Genomic DNA, 22,101 nt, shown 5'->3' with positions numbered 1-22,101 from the left:
TTCTGCTATATTATCTGTTCCTTGCTGTCGATGGAATCATTCACTGTATTTATGTATTTCCACTTAAAGCCATTGGACACTTTCGGTAAACAGTTATGTCCAAGGCCCACACTTCGTGTATCACAACTTCTATGAAAAATAACAAACCTGTGAAAATTTAGGCTCAATCGGTCATCGGAGTCGGGAGAAAACCCACCCTTGTTTGAAATAAATCCGTAATTCTCGATATTAGAATGTTTTTTAAAAAGTAAAGTATTTCATGGAATAACATTTCAAGAGAAGTCTTTCACCATTACCTTCTGTAAACCCTGTAAGTTATTTGTAAATCTGTGAACTTTTAATTTTATCACATGGTCACGACTCAGCAAGGTTGTAAACAACTGATAAAGAACTCGTCGCCACTCTTTTTTCTTTTTTCTTTTTTGCATTTATACCAAAGATTATTTTGTTTGGTATGCAGCTGGTATGCAGCCAATTCTATTTTCTGACTTATGTATTTTTTATTTTATTTATATCACTGAAGGTGTGAATGAACTACCAGAGAGTTTGACCAAGTATGAAGGTGAAGCCATCGTTACTGCCCTGCGTAATAACTTTATGCCTCGCCTTCACGGCAGTGATGCTGAGATGTTCGTTAGTATGATAGAAGATGTCTTCCCAGACATCGGCGTGCCAATGGGATTTGCTGGTCTGCAGGAGACAGTTACAAGAGAAGGTACGGGACAGGTCCAAAGGGCCCAATTTCAAAGAGCTGCTTAAGCACAAATATAAGTTAAGAAAAGCAAAAGAAATCAACATCAAGAGGACAACTGAGCACATATGGTGATAAAATCATGAAAAGTGCATTTTGTAAAGCATAAACATAGTCATAAACTACCATTAATGAAGTTTTATAATCTACTCATTGAAAAGGTCTTTAGTAGCTTAATGTCAATTTAGCAATGTCTGCTAGTTCAAACTGAAGTTAAATTGAAAAACTGTTCAAAGGTCATGATTTTAACTCAAAATGTAAAGGGACATTACCATTTGATGACTTTTTTTAATAGTGTTGTAAGTAGCAAAAAGTGAATTGCGGTGGTACTAATAAAACATTTGGGGTATGAAACAAGTTTCATCAAATTATATTTTTGCAGGTAAACTAAGCTTGAATACTCCGGTAGTCAGCACCCATCCTGCCTCTACGGTGACCCAGATCCTGAGCCCCACAGGGGGGCAAGAAAAACAGCCATTGGACGATATCCACGCTGCGATTGCCGTGGCCACGAGCGAGTTAGGTCTGTTGCCTGGGACTGCGTTTCAGGCCAGGGTGGCCCAACTGGCACAACTGACTGACTCACACCAAACGGTACGTTCAAAATATCTGCATTTTGTTTTTGACCTAGATTATGTTTGTTTATTTGGTTTTGAAGTAACACCATGTTGGGGTACATGTAGATTGTAAGTCTCTTAGTTTTTTTAAATATTGCTAAGGCTGTTTTAGAAGGCATAGCATTTTCATTTTAAGTTTTAAACTTCAAAGTCCAATTTTGATGCCCATGGGCAATTTTCACCTTTTGTAAAGAATGTTTGATTATCTATTTTGTGTGATTTTAATGTCTTTGTAAATTTGTAATACAAAATGCGATTCGGTCGTTGGACCACAAACTAGTGAACATTTTTAAATAAACCATAAACCATAAACCATTAAAAGTTCTTCTAAGAACTTGCTAATTCTACAACCGCGGAGTAGATTTTTTCAGAATTCGGGAGACTTCTCTACCACCTCGGAGTAGATTTTCTGAATTTGAAGACTACTCAACCCTGATAAGATCTGTCTTGTTATTAACTGCTACCTGGGCATCTTTTGCTCCAGTGGATCAAGGGGACTTCTTGTCATTAAAGCCATTGGACACTTTCGGAACAGAATTTTTTTTTTTAAGTTTACAGATTTACAAATAACTTACAGGGTTTACAGAAGGTAATGGTGAAAGACTTCTCTTGAAATATTATTCCATTAAATGCTTTACTTTTTTGAGGAAACATTAAAACAATATCAATTCTCGATATCAAGAATTACGGATTTATTTTAAACACATGTAATGACACGGCGAAACCTGCGGAAACAAGGGTGGGTTTACCCGTTACTTTCTCCCGACTTCGATGACCAATTGAGCCTAAATTTTTACAGGTTTGTTATTTTATATATAAGTTGTGATACACGAAGTGTGGGCCTTGGACAATACTGTTTACCGAAAGTGTCTAATGGCTTTAACTTCACTACTGCGAAGTGAGTTCTTAATCAGTCTCAACGTTTCGACTAGCTCGCTCTAGTCATCATCAGGAGATTGAAGATGTGAGACATAATGGCCTATTTATTAGATGTTAAATTTGCACTGGTGATAACAAATGCATTTTTTTTTGTGGGAGGGGGTTCACCCTATAAATAGCTGATTATTAACTGTTTGTTGTTGTTTATTAATAGGTGATTATTACTGGGCCAGCTGGTTGCGGGAAGAGCGAATGCATCAAGACATTGGTAGGAGCACAGAGGGAAATGGGAAATATCGTCACTGCTCAAAGAATCTTCACTCAGGCTGTTGAGTCTCAAGAACTACTGGGGTATGCCGATCCTAAGACCAAGTAAGTAGGGACACTGCACACATTTTCAAACAAAAGAGCCTAGACACCAGGTGTGGAGAGTGTGGAGCCTGGGTGACTAGTGCGACTAGTGTCAAAGTTGCGACTATAGACCTTTATCATGCTGTCGCCATCTTGGTCATGTTCCCTCTTCCAATAACAGTAATGAATGCTAACATTCATTCCGCAAACATGGCACCAGACTATTATTACATCCAGCCTCAGTTTGGTTGGAGTTTGGTTGGAGTGGAGTAAAATCAAGATGGCCAAACCGTGATGAAGGTTTATTATACTCCTCCGGCCAAACTTTGTCTGCCCTTTTGCACAACTTTCAACAAGCTGGCTTTTGTCATCATGACTTTATTTATATAAAGTGTTAATCTAACTATCTATTCACGTTTTAAATTCGATTGAAACATCTTAAATTTTAAAATATGTTATTTTGGTTTGCAGTAATACCACATGTGTGTACATGTATCTACTAGCCAGGTACATTATGTTTTTTTGAGAACTTTTTTGCTTTATATTCTACTACCGCAGAGTAGATCTTCGAAATTCGTGAGACTTCTCAGTTCTTAAAAGAACTGTCCAGCTTTTTAACTACTATGTATCTGGGCAGAAGGTAGAATATCAGCCGGGACTACCTGGCAAGTAGTTCATACATGGTGTTGCCCCAAATCCCAAAATAAAAAATTGTTTGTATTTTTTGTCTCTTTAAGGGAATGGAGGGATGGCCTTTTTACCTCCCTTCTGCGCAAGCTTTGCCTGGTCCACAATACCGACTTCACCAACAGTAAACCCATCATGAAAACACTTCACCTTGATGGCGGTATCGACCCTGCTCAGATGGAGATCTTTAGCTCTGTCTTCCACAGTGACGGTGCCCTCGTTCTCGCAAATAATGAGCGCATCCATGTTCCGGACAACCTGAGGATTTTCTGGGAGGTATGTATGGGTTTTCAAAAAGCTGCGGCTTTTACAGGGAATCTATCCGCGCAATCTCGGTGGTCTAGTTGGTATGACACTGCTCTAGAATTGCAAAGGCATGTGCACATTGCCGAGAACTGTGGACGTCATTTCGGACATACATTGTAGCCTAAGAAATATATTTTAACCCTATTCTGTTTTATGCAGATGGAATCATTAGCTAGTCTAAGCCCCTCCGCCCTGTCTAGGACCGGACTCCTCTCCATGGATACCTCGGACGTATCCTGGGAGCTGATTCTAGCCAGCTGGCTGGACCGCTGCTCCGAGACCGACCAAGAGGTCCTTAGGAAGCTGACGGACCGCTACGTTGGGCCCACCCTGATGTACCTGGATAGGTGCACCAAGCCGGCGATGATGGTCGGCAAGAAGGAGGGCGTGGTCGGCAAGGCCAGGATGAAGAGGATGATTGATGTGTCGGACATGAGTATGGTGATGACATTCTGCAGTTTACTAGAGGTGAGATTGGATTGGATCAGATTAGATTAGATCAGATAGATTAGATTAGATTAGATTAGATGATAGAAGGCAAGAAGGAGGGCATGGTCGGTAAGGCCAGGATGAAGAGGATGATTGATGTGTCCGACATGAGTATGGTGATGACATTCTGGAGTCTACTGGAGGTGAGATTGGATTGGATCAGATTAGATTAGGGAGACCGCCAACATAGAGCTCCATAGCTCAGGTAGAGCGCCAGCACCTTAATCTTGAAGTCGTTGGTTCGAGTCGCACTCTACTCAGGTCCTTTTTCAACTATGTACAACCATGTAATAATTCTCTTTTGTGTGAGTGTTGGCTCTGAAAAGAACCGGTTTGGTCGCGACGTTTCAAACAGTATACTTTACTCGTCGTCAGGAGAAACCTGGAATGCCGGTGGTGATGCTTCCAGCTTTTACCGTTCAAAACATCAAGATCAAACCAGCTCTTTTGAGAGCCAACACTTCCTCAAAAAAGATTTGTTACATTGTTGTACTGTCAATTTACTATTATTTATAGTGTATTCTTATCTAAACTGTAACTGTTTTATTTCACCAGGCGCTGATCACCCAAGGTTCAGAGCTGGAGGAGGCTCTATGTGAGCGCTACATCAACTTTGCATGTATCTGGGCGTTTGCCGGTACCCTGGAAGAGCGTTACCGGTCGACATTCAGCGCATGGTGGTTGTCTGAGTGGGGGCAGTACATTGACTATCCTGAAGGAGCTGATGTAAGTAGACAGTGAAAACATTCTGGAGATATTGTATCTTGATTATTTTTGAAAGATGTTATAATACTAGTTTATGTATGTTCTTGTATGCTCTTTTTAATAATAGTAATAATAATAAGAGTGGCTTCTTATACAGTGCTCATATCCGTCACTCAGCGACGCTCAAGGTGCTTTAACATTTAGGATTTTCCTGCAAAGTGGGAGCACGTTTGAATTTTGAGACTTACTCCTTTTAGATACATGTAGCACCGTGTAATGGCTTACAAGGTGCTGTGGGACCTCCTTTCACATAGCAAATGGTGTACGAGGTGCTGTGGTGCAATATGCTGCCAATCAAACCAGGAACATCGGGGCGAACCCCTTCTCTTTTTGATGAGTGCACAGGGTTCTTTTACGTGCATTACACAACACACGGGACCAACGGCTTTACGTCCCACCCGAAGGACGAAGCATCATGGTTGAGTGTCTTGCTCACAGGTGTCACGTCTGCGACTCGAACAGCACCTTGTAATCCATTGCATGGTACTAAAAAAAAAGAGTACATGTAGGTATCATAATTTAAATATAGTTGCACATACCTTGCAGGAAAGTACTGAATGTTGCAGTGCCTTAAGCGTCATTGTGTGATAGATATGAGCAGTATATAAGAAGCCACTATTATTATTATTGTTAATATTGAAGTTGTCGCAACTCTGTCAATTCACAGCTCAGGTAAACAATAACTCAATGTGATTCTTGACCCTGGTTGCTTTTGTTTTCTTTCAGGTCTTTGACTATTTTGTCGACGGTGAATCACAGGAGTTTGTGCACTGGAACGAGGCTGTTCCACCTTACAGTATGCCACCACACGAGGGCATCCCACCAGACGCATTCGTGCATACAGTCAGTGTTGAGGTGAGCATTAAGCCCGGTTCATACTTCCTGCAAGTGCGAATGCTATACAACGACTGCTTGGCAATTGTTGAAATGTGCTCAACTCCTGCGAAAGCAGAGATGTGACGTCAAAATTTGCTTATTAATTTGTTAACAGTTACTGTTCTGGAGTTGCACAAAGTCTTTAAACCTTGTTGGAGCATGTTTTTCTTTGAAGGGTCTGTTCGAGTTCACTGGTGGAAGTTGTTCAATTGGAGACGAAGGTTCTTCCTGCACCCAAAATTTATTATTATTATTTATTATTATTTATTTGGCAATTCACATAAAAATACAAAAATACAAATAGTTTATACGTAAAGGATAAGACTCTTAAAAACATTAAGTATATAAATATATACATCTGGATTGGAAAACAGTAAAAAGGGGGATACATCAAGATATAAAAAAGGAGGACAGGCAGTAAAAGAAAAGACAAAGTACTACACGACTGAGGACAACAGAAAGACAACAACAATCCAGGTTTGCCAGGACTGACAAAAGTGCCTGCACTGTCACCAAGAGGTGTGTCAGTCCAACCTGGAAGGACAAGAGACAAAAAGACACACAATTTCACATAACAACCTTCTTGCAATGGAAGGTGTTGCGAGTTACAACGTTGTGGTCATGTTGAGCAGTGATCATTGGGCCCTTTTTATGGCAGACTGTACAAAGAAGTGTCGTGACCGAACGGTTAAGACCACAAAAATCAAACTCTGGTGTTTTTGATCAGCAGAGTGCTGGTTGGAATCCCCAGCTGTGACATATGTGTCCTTAAGCAAGACATGTAAGCATTGCTTCGTCCTTCGGATGGGACGTAAAGCCATTGGTTGTAAAAGAATCCAGTGCACTAATCGAAAAGAGAAGGGGTTCGCCCCGGTGTTCCTGGCTGTTGCTGCTGTATGCGCCATAGCACCTTGTAAACCCTTATAATGTGCTTCATAATTGGGTCTCAGAATTCATCACTGCAAAAACCTATCTTTCTGAAAGTTTGTATATACTCGGCGCCTTGAGTACCTTGTTTGGTAGATACATGCGCTATATACATGTAAGACTTCGATATTATAAAGACCTCATTGCGTTGGCACAATCTAGTGCAAACATTTTGCAGCATCACGTCGTTGAGAATTAAAGTAAACACGTCATTTTTATTTGTTTGTATTATTTGTTTTCTTCTTTTCAGCAAACCTCGTACCTTCTTGGTCTGCTGTCCGATGCTGGGAGACCCATCTTGCTCACCGGTGAAAGTGGGTGTGGTAAGACCGCCATCGTCAATGACAGGATTCGAACCGTCTGCTCTGGGGAGGTTGCTGAAGTATTGTCTCTCTCTGTCACCACAAATAGGTAATTCACAAAAATATACAGAATCGGTCACAGTACATAAACACTGTTTCTTTTAATTTTGTTGTACAATTCCTTAAATGAATACTGATAGATATTTGTCCTGTCACAAGGGAATGTATTAGTTTCAGCTTTATTTCCTAAAGCTTTTAAGGGTATCGTGTCAAGGGTAGAAAATCGGCTGGGACTACTACTTTAGCTTAGGGGATCATTATAAACTTCACTACCGCAGAGTGGGTTCTTCGTTGGTCTCAATCTTTCGACTAGCTTGCTCTAGTCCTTGTCAGGAGACTCACCATGTATGTACACACATGGTGTTACCACAAACCTAGTATAAATTGATACCTCACCATGCCATGCCTCAAATTCCACATACCATTTTTTTATTTCTCCAGATTCACTACAAGTCGAGTTTTATGGCAGAGGCTGGAGGAAAGATTGGAATGGAAACATGGCCGCACATACGTCCCTAAAGGAAGCAAGAAGCTCATGTGTCATGTCGATGACCTCAACCTTGCATACGTAAGTTTCACCTCGTATGTTTTGTGTTTTAACACTTAAAAGTTTTAACTTTTGTGGTGTTTTGGGGTGTTTTTTTAGGTTAAAATTTTGACTTTGGGTATAGCTTTGTTGCCAACATTTTTCTATTGTCATGAAACTGTAAAATCTTTTAGATGCTACAATCAGGATCATATCTCATTGTTGGCTCTCATTTAGCCCTGGCGGCATTACACTTTCGTATTATACTACAGTGACGTCCTGGATATCAGGGCCCATTTCTGGGGCGGAAAATTTTCAAAGCTTTATAACTCAACTCGTACCTGCAAGAAAGCACTAATTTCACATTCCATGGCAGCATATATTTTTCTGCGGTGGGTTTTAATCACAGTTATTCTTCAAAAAAACGTCATTTTCATGAAATAATGCAGCTCCCAATGTTAAGGAATTGCCATTTTTGTTCGCAAGAAGCACGACGCGCAAATCTTGCGTTGCGTTTGCGTGTTGACGCTGTGCAGTCAAAGTACGGTGACCAAGAATTCATGCGTCTTGCATCATGCGTCTTGCACGCGAATGTATACACGTACGCACGGCAACGGACAACACCGTGAGAAAACGATCAAAACAGAATTTGTTAACGTTGGGAGCTGCATTATTTCACGAAAATGACAGATTTGTGAGGAATATATGAGGACCAAAACCCATAGAATGTGATTCTGTTGAAATTAGTGGCTTGTTGCAGGTAAGATTTGAGTTATGAAGCTTTGAAATTTTTTCGCCCCAAAAACGGGCCTTAATACTTAATAGTTAGGACTTTGTATCTGTGTACAGAGGAAGAGTCCTATATAGGGTTAGCTCTTAATATGCCGTCTGCATGCACTCCAGCTGGATGGGGCTAACATCAGTGAGTGAGGGTGTTGATTGTCAAGCTGCCCAAGCATTTTTACCAGGACTGTAGGTCCGATTATTGGTAGATCTAACCTGAAAAAGACTAAGTATGCCTCAAGGTTGGTAATTATGATCGATAATCTGCCTCTTTAATCCCTCTGAAATTGACCCTGTGAACAAATTCCCACTCACTCTCTCTCTGCAGGTGGATAACTTCGGCCGACAATCAGCCTGTGAGATGGTTCGTCAGCATCTAGACTCTGGTGGCATGTACGAGCCAGATACCCACCGTCTACGAGAAGTCAAGAATGTCTCTTATGTCACGACCATCAATCCCAACTCCCCAGCTAAGGTGCCGAGGCCCAGTCAGCGCCTCATCAGACACTTCTCTGTGTTTGGAGTTCCGTACCCTAAGTAAGTACCCCAATTTTGTTTACAGGTGTTAGAACTTGACGTGCATTTTTTTCCCATGCAATGAAATGTACAGTGAAAGATTTCGGAACACTGAGTGACAGCAGAGATATCAGGTGATTTTCCACTGCTTATTTAGTTTTGAGTAATACACTGGCCCCGCATCGCAATTCAGATTCTCAGCTGTGAGTACGGATAGTTATAAACCTCCCAAAATATTGTTATTTATATTTTTTTATTCATTTAAAGAACGGTTAGAACTTAAAGTTTTGTATGTTGCTGTAATTCATAATTTTTCTTATCTGTTCTCCAGGCCCTGCGAAGTACATAGCATCTTCACTACATTGCTGAACACGCATTTCCTGACACCAGCAACGACGTCATCAACATCAGCCAGAGACAGGGTAAGAAGTAGTCTGGTGCCGAACTGAGCAAGACATAAGACTCCTGTACTCCCCTGCTTGACGCACTTATAATTGAGCAGAATATCTTTGGCAAGAAAATTGCTTAAAATCATGCATAATATACAATGATTGAGCCTGGTATGTTGTTCTTGTACGGGCAAGGCAGTTTTTCATTTGTCAAAGGCCATCGCTATGAGGGAAATGTAAATTTCTAATTGAACACTTCCAGGGGCACCAAGGCAATGACCGGGGCATGGAAATGCCTCATTAACTCCAGGGGCTTTGGGCCAATTTAGGGTTAGATCGTGACACGCTAGATAAAAGCACACAATTTTTTAAAGCTATTGTAATTGGCTTTGTGAAATTATCAAGCATGACTTTAAAATATTTACATTGTGGCTTCCTTCTGGATTCATGGCACAGCAACTTCACAGAGGATTTGTTCTTAATTTTAAATTAAAACTTAAGGCCATTGTCACACAGAGCAATTTTGTCAGGCAAATTGACGAGAACATTTGAATATGAATGAATTTTTCTTATTGGAGATTGTGTGGAGCTGGTTGCCTGTAAATTGTCTTGTATGTCACGCAACTAGCTGGTGAGAGAGCTTTTTCTACTGCTGCCTCCCGCCTATGGAACTGTCTTCCTGTCCCCATTAAAAACGCTCTGACTGTTCTGTCCTTCAAGAAAAGTCCCCAGACTCACCTGTTCTCCAATCTGTATAGCTTCTGGTTCTCACCATCACTTTGTGCTTTCTTTTCTTCTGATAAGCGCCTTGCATCCTTTGGTAATTTGGCGCTTAAAATCAAGTTATTAATATTCTTATGGCCTTTACAATCAACATAAACATTTAAGATCAATTTTTTCTAACGTTTTGAATTGCCTTTTTGTTGCCTACGAAATTGTGATGTGAGCATGCCTTGTGAGTTTGTTTGTCAACAAAAAATATGAATCTTTACTTCTCCTCGCAGCGTCATCACATCATGGACAAGGAGGAGGAACAGTTGAGGGCGCTCGTGTCAATGATCGTTAACGTCACAATTGAGATCCAAGACCGCATGAGAACCATGTATCTTCCAACAGCCGAACGATGTCACTATATCTTCACCCTCAGAGACATCAGGAAGATGTTCAGGTATTAGAAGGTTCCTCAAGGATTTGTTCTGGGTCCCCTCACACTAAACATGTACATTGAATACAGCTCAGTTTTGAAGAATAAAAATAGATTAAATTTAATTGTATTTATTGAATTTTTTTTAAATAAATAGTAGATGCCCAAACATATTCACTCACAGAAACACAGATTGAAAATGTTTGACAGCGTTCCATTGGAATCACTTGAATAGGGCCGTGTGTGGAACTTGGGGTACGGCGGTTCTGCAGGGAATAGTTCTAGGTCCAGTTGTCTTTGGAAAATAGAAAATACAACTCACACAGCTGCAAAAGGGACCACTAACTTGCTGATATGAACTCATCGGGTCTGGAATTTCACAGAAGCCACAAAGGCCATGGACTTCATTGCCCTGGTCTTGGTCTTGGTGCCCCTTCAAAAGTTTCCCATAGACTTCAAGATTTTCCAATGGAAGTGCCCTTTTCAAACTGAAAATGGTTTTCCCTCTTAAAGATGAAATTCCCTGCATGACTCATAACTTTATCATCTCTAAAATGAACTTTCTCTTAATAACTTTTTAACTGATAATTTGTTTTTCTACCAGGAACATTTGCATTTCTCTTCGCCCCAACACAACTCGTGAGAAACTGCTGATGCTATGGCGTCATGAATGTGAGTTTATCTACGGACAGCGATTGGTCAGTCCGGTTGATTTTGATCGCTACCAGCAGGCTTTCGTAACGGCGGCTAGGAAGGAATTCTCCAGTGAAGAACTGGTAAGTAGAATTTTGAATCCCTGTTTAGATTTCTGTGAATCCTTATAAAGAGACAAGGGCCTAATTTCATAGAGCTGCTTAACGGCAGATTTTGTGCTTACTGTGCTATTTCCATTTCATAGCGATGCTATATTTTGTGGCGTGTCATGGCCTAGCGGTTAAGAGCACCGGAATCAAACTCTGGTGTTAAGCAGCAGAGTGTGCGTTCGAATCAGGGGCATGCTACCTCCGCCCTTGAGCAAGGCACTCGACCATAACTGCATCTTAAACAGTTGGAAAGGTAGAGCAGGCTTCTAGTGGATGATACCCATGTAAGCTTGGGCGATATCACGATATTATCGAATATCGCGATATTAATTTGGACACGATTTCGATATCGGATGGATTTGGTTTTAATCGAAATATCGATATATCGCGATATAACGCGATGTATCGCGATAATCGCGATAATTGCGATATATCGATATATCGATTAAATATTGCGATGTATTTGCTAGCTGATACCCCATAGATTTGGAGTAAAACCAGAAGAATAGGTCATTAGAACACCTCTCTTATACTAGGACTGTCTCTTCTACAACTTTCACTTGGAGTTTTAAGACTGATGATGTCAAATTTCATTAATCGCGATTATATCGAATATCGCGATATATTGTCGGCGATATATCGTGAATAAAATAAATCGATATCGCCCAAGCTTATACCCATGCCTACATTCTTATGGAGTGTGAAGGGGGTATTCCTGTTTCAGCCACAGGAGTAGGTGGCAAAATGCCCCTGGTGACAGTTGATTTGGGTCGATAGCATAAATCAGTTAGGTGAAGCCCTCACTTTTATGTGGTCATCCTGCCTTGTGATGTTAGGCAATCTGTCAAAATAAAGTTAAAACAAATCGAAGGGAAACAAAGATAGAATCACAGACCTGTAAGGCATTGTACTAGACACCATGTAAGTGTTAATATATGCTAAGTGTTTTTTTCCAAAATCTTTTGCTTCTGCTCCTTTCCACCCCTCAATCTCCCCTTGAAGAAACTCGATGGACCCAGCTCCGAATGGCAGTCGGCATTCTTGGTAAAATGTTGTGTGCTGCCAGCTAGTGTTTCAAAAGGGAGACTTTCCAATGCTAGGTGGCAGCAGACTTACCGGGTAAATTCCCATTGTTTACGTAGTTCTGAACATGCGCATAATTCTGAGAACAATGGCTTTACCCGGTAAGTCTGCTGCCACCTATCGTCCCAGAAAGTCTCATATTATTGTCTAATTCCAAAACACTTGTTTTTAATTATTGTCAAAACAGTAAACTCAATCAAGTGTACCACTTTTCTATTGTCACGTTTGCAGTTTTTCCAACTTCTTTTGAAGTAATTTGGGGTCTGAGCAGAGAAAAATTTACTTGAGCAGGATTTGAACCAACAACCTGCGGATTAACGTGCCGGCGCTCTAACAACTGAACTATCCAGCCCTTTGTTGGCAGTCTCCCTATTTTGTCAATATCGTTAGCTGCCTTGTAGTCAAGGGACAAAGAGTTAAGACTAGTCCTAACTCTTTGTGAGATCGACCCTAGTGATCACACCCAAGTTTACAATGCAACCTGGGAAGTGGCAGCCAGGGGATGGAAATACATGGAACAAGGTTTCACCATCTAAATAGACATTCAGGCTCATGCTGAAAAAACTAAAACTATAAACTGCTAATGTGACATATATGCGAAGTTGTCTTTCCCATCACTAGTGTGTTCCATTTGTCATATAATTTTAATTTCATGATCATCCTTTAAATCGTCATAAATCTAATATCATTTTTTAACAATAACCATCCATTGAATGTGCACCATGGCTTGACGAGTTACGTGTGTGGACTTTTATCCTGTCCAGGGGGAATAGAAATATTCTCACTCGTTTAAAGGCACTGGACACGTTTGGTAATTACTCAAAATACATAGTAGCATAAAAACTTACTTAGTAATGTGCAACGAAGAGCTGTTGATAGTACAAACATTGTGAGAAATGACTCGCTCTGAAGTACATGTAGGGGAGTTTTTGAGAAAGAGGCGATTTCTCACTCAATCATTTTGATTTCTCAAGCTCTGAAAGCACATTATTTTTCACAAGGTGTTTTTTTCTTTCATTATTTTCTTGCAACTTTGAAGACAAATTGAGCCCAAATTCTTTACAGATTTGTGATATTATGTTTGGATACACCAAGTGAAAATACTGGTCTTTGATGACTACCAAACGTGTCCAATGCCTTTAATGCAAAGGAAACTGGATATAAATGCCAGGCTGATGAGCCATATTGGCTCGAGACAGACTTTACTACTACTTGTATGGTGTCATGGTCGAGTGGTTAAGAGCATCAAATTCAAGTTCTGGTGGTTAAGTCACTTGAGTTTGGGTTCGAATCCCAGTCGTAACACTTGTGTCCTTGAGCAAGATACTTTACTATGATTTCTTCTCTTCACCCAGGGGTATAAATGGGTACCTGCGAGGGTAGAGGTTGATATTGTGAATGAAAAAGCCTCTGGAGCACTGTAAAACGGTAGCCCTTGTTGTATACTCCCCATGGAGCTGAGAAAGAATAAAGGGATGGGCCCATTGACCAGGGGACTAATGTAAAGCGCATTGAGACGGTTATTGTGAAATGCGCTATATAAGAATTTGTTATTATTATTTTGCTCCAATTATTTCCCCCTTTTGTAAGAATCTCTCCTGACTTAATTGACTTAAAATACTTTTTAAAATTTTCCAAACAGCTTCAGTTGGTTATCAACCCGTCGCAGCCCCTCTTCAGCAACCTCGTACAGCAAGATTCAGGTATCGTCACCGCTGGGGGCTACAGAACCACCTCTACCGGGAGCAGTATCGGGGAGGATGACCCCACCGATCAGTACCGACCTTGCGAGGATGTGGACAGTGTGAGAGCGCTCTTGCAGGATGCGGTGGAAGAGTATAACAAATCGCATGCCAAGATCAAGCTGGCTTTATACAGAGTGAGTCTAGGGACTAGATTTGTCTTAGATTGCAGGAATGCTCGACTTTAAAGAAAGGGGCTAAAAAGTCACATCCTTTTCTTGGGGCGACGCACACCTGTTATCTCCATGAAATTCCTTTTCCAAACAGTGGACTTAATTGTAGCATACACAAATTAGTGGTGCTAATGACCGATCCAGTCAATCTAACTGCTAATTCATTATGGTTAATGATCCAAGTATTCAATGTAAACATTGTTTTCCAATACTTCAAATTATAAACCTGTGAAATTTTGTCAGTATTTGTGTCAGTAAACTTTAAAAACTGTGACACCATCAACAACATATTTTTGCCTCATGAGCTTTTGATCAGATAAGAAAGATGGTGTCGAAAACTGCTCTTTCCCAAACCAGTGAGTACCAACCCAAGTTTGTCATTTGCAAACTGGGTCTGCATTAATGGGTGATTCCAAATGTGTTCCAACATTATACAAAATAATTTGATTGCGTTTCAGGAAACACTTCAGCGTGTTTGTCACATCGCTCGCACCATTATGTCCCCCCATGATGTCGGCCATGCTACCCTGGTAGCCGAGGGTAACCCAGGTCTCAGCAACCTTTTTGCCCGATTAGCCGCCCATCTGTGTGGATTCAGCGTCTTTGAGGTCAACCCGTCACCGATGTCCGCTTCGGTCACCTACAAACTTGACCAGTTCAAGGCTGATCTGGTGGCAGCGTATACAAAGGCTGGTGTGAAGGTAATTATCTGAGATTATTGACTGACGTGGTCTGTTAGACTAAGCTTATGTTTTGTTGTTCATATCATCAATTCAGAGTGTTGATTATTTTCCCGCCCATGGCGCATGTTTCCTTAAGAATGGCACCTAAAGATGGTCATCGATTGTTTTTTTGTCAACATAATACTGATATACAGGCATAATTATCAAGAAAGATTCAAGCAAAGTCACCTGTGAAAGTTTTAGATGAATACAGTGTCTACTTCTTAAGAAAACAGAAGAAAAGTTACATGGTATTTTCATCAAGAATATTTTAGCGAAGTGACAGTGGGTACCAACTACATCACATTTTTTATAGCAGTAAGTTTTTATGTCATTAATTTGTTGAGTAATTACCAATCTACGTATGACCCTCCCTTTAAAAGCACCTGTGACTATTATTATTATTTCTCCATCATTTCCAGGGAGAGAAGATTCTTCTCCTTTTGACCGATGAGGAGCTTCTTAACGAAGACTTCCTCGTCTACGTGGGTGAGTTTGTCGTGACTGGCGCCATCACTCATCTCTTCTCAGCCGAGGAGCAAACCTCCATCATCAATTCGATTCGTACTGAGGTGACTGCCGCTGGACTGACATACACACGGGAGACAGCTTGGGACTTCTTTCTCAAGTAAGTTGGAGGAAAGACTTCAGTCTCCTGACGATGACTAGAACAAACTAGTTGAAACATTCCATTCATTTCATTTAATGGTTTATTAAAAATCTATTCAATTCGCTGCCAGCAGCAGAATTACATGAACAGTTACATAGTTAAAAATTTGGAGTAAAACATTACGTTAATAATTAAAATGGCTTTCTAGATCTTACACAGAAAAACGGAGAAGTACTGTTCACTCTAAATGGGAGGAAATCAGTTACATACTTAAACAAATCTGAGAGAAATCAATTAAGATGAGTTGGATTTAACCTTATTTTACTTCGTAATCCACAGTACACTTTCCTTTATTTACCGTTTTCACCTTTCTGCAGAACTGTATGCAGCAACTTCCGGGTGATTCTAGTGTCCTCTTCAAGCGGGGCGTCATTCCAGGATCGTTGCCGTCAGTACCCAGCCTTAACGGCACACCTGAGCTGTCATTGGTATCAACACTGGTCTAGAGAGAACCTAGTGGATCATGCACTGTTCCATCTAAACAGTAAGTCATTTGGGTGTTTCAGTAGTATGAGGTCCTTAACGGCACTGGACACGTTTGGTAATTGTCAAAGACAAGTACTCACTTATTGTATATACATGTACATGTGTATGCATAAAATAACAAACCTGTGAAAATTTGGGCTAGTTGGTCAATGAAGTTGCAAGAGAATAATGAAAGAAAAAAACACCCTTGTTGCACAAACTTGTGTGCTTTCAGATGAATAAAGTCATTCATTATTTAAGTGAGAAATTACTTCATTCTCATAAACTACATTACTTCAGAGGGAGCCATTTCTCACAATGTTTTATACTATCAACAGCTCTCCATTTTGATACCAAGTAATTTTTTATGCTAACATTTATTTTGTGTAATTACCAATAGTGTCCATGCCTTTAACTTGCTTATGGCAGTGGACATAATTGGTAATTACTCAAAATAGTTATTAGCATAAAACCTTACTTGGTAAGGAGTAATGAGGAGAGGTTGGTAGTACAAAACATTGTGAGAAACGGCTCCCTCCGAAGTGAAGAACTTTGTGAGAAAGAAGTCATTTTCCACAAATTTGATTTCGAGACCTCACATTTAGAATTTGAGGTCTCGAAATCAAGCATCTGAAAGCACACAACTCTGTGTGACAAGGGTGTTTTTTTTTTTCATTATTATCTCGCAACTTCAATGACCGATTGAGCTCAAATTTTCACAGGTTTGTTATTTTATGCATACGTTGAGATACACTTAGTGAGAAGACTGTGTCTTTAAGTCGAGTGATATCCTCAAATCACGATTGTTCTCCTTGCCTTTTTGTCCCCCATTGTCGACTTAAAATCTGCTGATTCCAGGCCCGTGTCCATTTTAATGTCAGTGTAGGTTAGTGCAGGTCTACCAGGTTTCCTCCTCGCATGCCTCCCTTATTTATGACCGGTAAAAAGTGTTAATTTATGGGCGTGACACGCGACCTTGCACCTGTTCTTATAAGACAGTTTCTTCATTCCTATTGGTCGAGAGCAACGGCTGAAACAGTTGTGCCACATCACGCGATACGCGCGACGCGCACAGCATTCCCTTATAAGGAGTTGTTTACCCGAGGGCGGCGGAGGGCTTTACCATTTCATTGCTGCAGGGGTGTTGTGTTGAAACAAATCATTTAACAATTATAATTTTTGCATTTATTTCACTTTTTGACCAAAAAGTGATGATGTTTTTGACCGAAAAGGTATTTATGAATGGGAATCAAAGTGTGTTGAATCGGTTTTCAACTAGTGGTTTAAACCCGCCGAGGCTTGGTTCTTGATAATTTACCTCGACTTTGTCTCGGTAAAATTATCAAGAACCAGGCCTCGTTGGGATTGAACCACTAGTTGAAAACCTCTTCACCACACACTGATTCCCTTATTGAATACTGGTGTAGTTCTTCTTTGCTTATGTAGCAGTTACCAGCAAAACGCATGCCTTTAACATGATGTGTTTATCTGAGTAAATATGCTCATTAGTATTTTGAGCATTTCAAAAGAACATCCAGGTTGGTCACTGTTCCAATCTTTGTGTATGGATGGAATACTTATCCGATCAATTAGAACATTCCTTTTTTTTTTTTTTTTTTTTTTTTTTGTCCGTGGGGATAAATAAAAACGTACATCAGATCGTCAAAACAAACACAGTATTAGTGAAAGCAAGACACAGCATAATTAAAGAGAATTAACCCTTAGAACATTAATCTTGGAAAAGAACAGAATAGTGATCCCATTTATGTATGATATAAACTGGCCAACTTATTGTTACAAGTGGAAATAAATTTGTCCATGGCATAACAATTTTTGAGTTCTGTTTTGAATACTAAGAAGGATGGTTTGTTCTTGGACATTTTCATTTTGTAGATATGAAAACGGCAAATTAATAAAATAAGGTTAGCTGCTTTACACTTAAAATCTGTTTTGCCAAATAAAAATGTTTCATGGTCAAGGATGATGTTACGCTTAGACTTGTAATTAATCCATGAAGCAACTGCTGTCCAAAAAGGAATTGTAGCGGCATATGAGCAAAACAAATGATAAGAGTCTCCTCCTGACTAATTAGAACATTCCTACCAATCCGGCTTTTGAGTAACTCAATTTCCATTTGTGTATCCAGATGTAGAGACGTTAAACCACATTCAACGCGAGAACCTTGCCCATCTTTTGGCCACCATGCACCTGGCTATCAGACAGCTAGACGGAGAAGAACAAGGGCCTGGCCAGTACCGCCATCTCACCAATACCACCTACGAGAAATTCGTTGAGAGGTTAGTATTCAACAGTTATTAAAGGAACACGTTGCCTTGGATCGGTCGAGTTAGTCTTTGAAAAGCGTTTGTAACCGTTTGTTATAACATGCATATAGATAGATAATTTAAAAGTAAAATATAGTGATCCATACACGAAATTGTGTGGTTTTCCTTTTACCTCATCGACTAACACGGTCGGCCATTTATGGGAGTCAAATTTTTGCCTCCCATAAATGGCCGACTGTGTTAGTTCTCAAAGTGAAAGGAAAACCACGCAAATCTCGAGACAAATTTGTGTGGATCATCCTTTCTAACATAATGCATTTTATAACAAATGGTTACAAACGCTTTTCAAAGACCAACTCGACCGATCCAAGGCAACGTGTTCCTTTAAGTTATTAAATTCACTTACATTACAAGTAACTTGCTGTTTTTCACAGAACTTTGGATAATACCGAGTATACAGTGCCAACACACATTGGTATAAGGGTCAAATCAAATTAATAGATGAAAGGTATTGTTAATAAGTTTGCACAATTGATTTGATCTGTTACAGGTTTTTGTCCATGTACCATCATCGACAGCAGAAGATCCAGACCGAACATGTGACTGTGACCCGAGCTCTTGAGCACATCAACAAAGAGAACAAACTAGCGACCAAACTACAAAAGCAGCTTGAACATGAACTGGTTGTACTCGAAGAGAGGAAAGAGGTAAATTGGTAGAACTGTATTGAATAATAATAATTTGTAATGCGCACATATCCACCCTGCTGGGTGTTTAAGGCGCGGCAAAACCAAATACAAAACGAAAGAAAAACAGCAGAACAAAATTAGTCCTTGCAAACATGTGACATAAGATGAGGTTTTTTAAAAGCTCCAGATGCGTGGCACAGATGAAGAAAAAATCCTGATTGAGGAGAAGCATCAAACTTGATCGGAGATTCCTTGACAGAGTGTAAATTTGAAGTAGTTCTGAGATACAGTGGGGAGCCTTGCCATTAAGTGCTTTGTGGATAATCAGCTTGAAGATGATTCGCTGAGAGATAGGGAGCCAGTGTAGTTGTTTCAGAATAGGGGTGATAGAACTCGATTTTCTAGACAGTGTCACAATGCGGGTTGCGTTGTTTTGGAGGCGTTGAAGACGGGAAATCTGGTTGTTAGGAAGACTGTAGAGAAGAGCATTGTCCAAACCAACAGCGGACAAACTGCCAATTACAGGAAAGGAAATATTCAAATGCTGGGCATTTTAAATGGCTTTATTTTCCAAACTTTTGTGATTTGTATCTGAGTTTATCTCTCGTTGCATACTTATTTTGTTTTAACATCCTGCTAATATTAAGTGTAAAACATCGTTTTGACAATTTCAACTTCAAGCTGTATTTTAGGAGATGCAAAGTTTTTGCATTGACACATCCATATGCAACTTTGAACTTGATCTATCTACTGAAAGCTACAAATCTGAGTGACAATTTTATTATTTTGCCAGGGTACCGTCAAGCTTCTCTCTCAGATTGGTCAGGACAAGGCCATCGCTGAGCAGCAGATCAAGATTGTACACAAACAGATGGAGAAGATCCAGAAACTGAAAAAGGTATGATCGCTATCCGAGAGTACACCTCAAATGAATTAAAAGTGTTGTGTAGCTTTGTATCTGTAAGCATCCTGCTGATCTGTAACAACTGGGATGTTCTACAAATGTAGGTCTACGTGGTCATGAATTTTACAATAAGGGGGAAACCAAACGCACAAGCCATTTTTTAGGAATTTCACATTTTGTCCAATCCCATCCCTGTCATTCTTAGGCATGAGCAATTACACATGATGGCTTTGTGCTTGTTTGAAAACTTCTACGTGGTTGAACATTACCCTGTGTGTTTTGAAAGGTTCCAAAAACTCATGAAAGAATTTTAAAATACCTTATTTCAATTACTTCTCAGGCCTTACCGCAATACTCACTTGCTCATGCGAGGGCGGTATACAAGACGGTTGCCGTCGTGCAGGATACCAAGAAGGTTGTACAAGAACTGGACATCAACTCACTAGGAGAGCTGAGAGGAATGCAGAAGCCTGATGTAGATATTGAAGACCTCATGGCTTCTATCATAATGATATGTAAGTACACAGTGTTCTCACTTGGTGTCTTTGACAATACACCAATCCATTAGGCTCCGCCCACGGCGCCTGGTGAGCAAGAACACGTCAACCTCTCCAATGCCAATCTGCACAACTCTGCGCGCACCAAGCATACACACACGCATGTCGGACATTATTTTGTCTGACTTTTGGTTGCGCAATGGGTTGTGATTAGTCATCTGCAATGGGGCAGAGTTTAATGGATTGGTCTTTTACCAAAGGTGTCCAGTGCCTTTAAGTTTGTTTGCTTAAAGATGCTGTCAGATTTTTGGCCCCAAACATTAGAAAATAGATTTTTTTGAGTGAATGGTATTTCAAAGAGTATCACCCGCTCTAACGAAAACAAGTTTAACTTTTACTTATAATGGTCAGGAACCATGACAAAAATTTAACATTTCTTATAAACACATAAGAATTTGTCATGTGATATATTGCCGAGATCCCGACAAAAACTAATTTTGAGCACTTTATTTCACTGCTACTAATAATTGGCAGACTTTTTCGAGCAATGGCTCAAATGAAAGCTTGTAACTTTCTCGACCCCCATCAAAATACCTATTGAATTTTAAATCAAAATTTTTGGGTCAAATTGGCAAAAAATCTAACATAGCATCTTTAATAATTGTTTAAAAACCTCAAATTTGTATTACCAGCCTTGTTAAACGGACACCGAACACATTTGGTAATTGTCAAAGGCCAGAATTCTCACTTGGTGTATCCCAACATATGCATACAATTACATATCTGTGAAAATTTTGACTCAATTGGTCATCAAAGTTGCAAGAGAATAATGAAAGAGAAAAACACCCTTGTTGCACAAATTTGAGTGCTTTCAGATGCCTCAAAAAGGCTTCAGGCCTGAAGTTTTTTAATAATTGAGTGAGAAATAACCTTTTTCTCAAAAACTATGTTACATTGTACATGTACTTCAGATAATTGAATTGGTCATCAAAGTTGCCAGAAAATAATGAGAGAAAAAACACCCTTGTTGCACAAACTTGTGTCCTTTCACATAAACAGGCTTCAGGCCTAAACTTTTAATTATTTGAGTGAGAAATTACTTTCTCAAAAACTATGATACTTCAGAGGAAGCCGTTTCTCACAATCTTAGCAGCTCTTTTCTTTGCTATGTACCAAGTAAGTTTTTATTCCAATAATTACTTTGAGTAACTACAAATATTGTCCAGTACCTTTAAATGAAAGCTTATAACCCTTTGCATTTGAATGTCGTTCTTATTGCTTGTTACTTCTGTTTTTACTTCAGTGAAAAGTCCCTCATCTGACCTGACGTGGAGCAAAGGTGCCAAACGTCAGATGGCTAATATTGAAAGGTAATAATAATTATAAATAATAATAGTGGCTTCTTATATACATGTAGCGCTCAGGTCCGTCACATAGTGACGCTCATGGCGCTTCCACATTATTTATGATCGCTGGGCCTTAAATCATTCCTTTTAAAATCATTTCAGCTCACTGGGGAGTATACAGCCGGTGCTGCCAAATATGTCCTCCAACATCTAAAACTGAAACTTCCTTGTCTTCTCTCTGTTGGGTTCTTGGCTGGCATAGTAATTTATTTTCTGAAAGTCTTTGGCTTCACAACCAGAATAAATTAATTTAATGAAAATAGGCTTTAAAACTAAGTTCCTGCTCTTTGAGTT

At 39.8% G+C, this 22,101-nt stretch overlaps 2 protein-coding genes across 3 annotated transcripts in view; one reads left to right on the top strand and one right to left on the bottom strand.

Annotated features, from left to right (window-relative positions):
* Positions 1-22,101, bottom strand: part of LOC139951266 (uncharacterized) — a 221,555-nt gene that overhangs the window by 66,227 nt on the left and 133,227 nt on the right. The gene's annotated exons all lie outside the window — the stretch shown is intronic.
* Positions 1-22,101, top strand: part of LOC139951233 (uncharacterized) — a 108,570-nt gene that overhangs the window by 51,584 nt on the left and 34,885 nt on the right. For both annotated transcript variants that reach the window (XM_071950010.1, XM_071950009.1), the window contains 22 exons: positions 524-715; positions 1,134-1,345; positions 2,462-2,619; positions 3,336-3,561; positions 3,751-4,059; positions 4,636-4,806; positions 5,572-5,700; positions 6,899-7,059; positions 7,452-7,578; positions 8,648-8,856; positions 9,167-9,257; positions 10,229-10,392; positions 10,973-11,144; positions 13,897-14,133; positions 14,628-14,870; positions 15,314-15,519; positions 15,879-16,045; positions 18,173-18,323; positions 18,862-19,018; positions 19,794-19,898; positions 20,245-20,419; positions 21,705-21,771. In XM_071950010.1, coding sequence (XP_071806111.1) covers positions 524-715; positions 1,134-1,345; positions 2,462-2,619; positions 3,336-3,561; positions 3,751-4,059; positions 4,636-4,806; positions 5,572-5,700; positions 6,899-7,059; positions 7,452-7,578; positions 8,648-8,856; positions 9,167-9,257; positions 10,229-10,392; positions 10,973-11,144; positions 13,897-14,133; positions 14,628-14,870; positions 15,314-15,519; positions 15,879-16,045; positions 18,173-18,323; positions 18,862-19,018; positions 19,794-19,898; positions 20,245-20,419; positions 21,705-21,771 — 3,829 coding nt within the window. The remainder of the gene's footprint in view (positions 1-523; positions 716-1,133; positions 1,346-2,461; positions 2,620-3,335; positions 3,562-3,750; positions 4,060-4,635; positions 4,807-5,571; positions 5,701-6,898; positions 7,060-7,451; positions 7,579-8,647; positions 8,857-9,166; positions 9,258-10,228; positions 10,393-10,972; positions 11,145-13,896; positions 14,134-14,627; positions 14,871-15,313; positions 15,520-15,878; positions 16,046-18,172; positions 18,324-18,861; positions 19,019-19,793; positions 19,899-20,244; positions 20,420-21,704; positions 21,772-22,101) is intronic.

This window comes from Asterias amurensis, chromosome 19 (genome assembly GCF_032118995.1).
Source record: "Asterias amurensis chromosome 19, ASM3211899v1".
NCBI lineage: Eukaryota > Metazoa > Echinodermata > Asteroidea > Forcipulatida > Asteriidae > Asterias > Asterias amurensis.
This window is presented reverse-complemented; position numbering and strand designations above follow the sequence as displayed.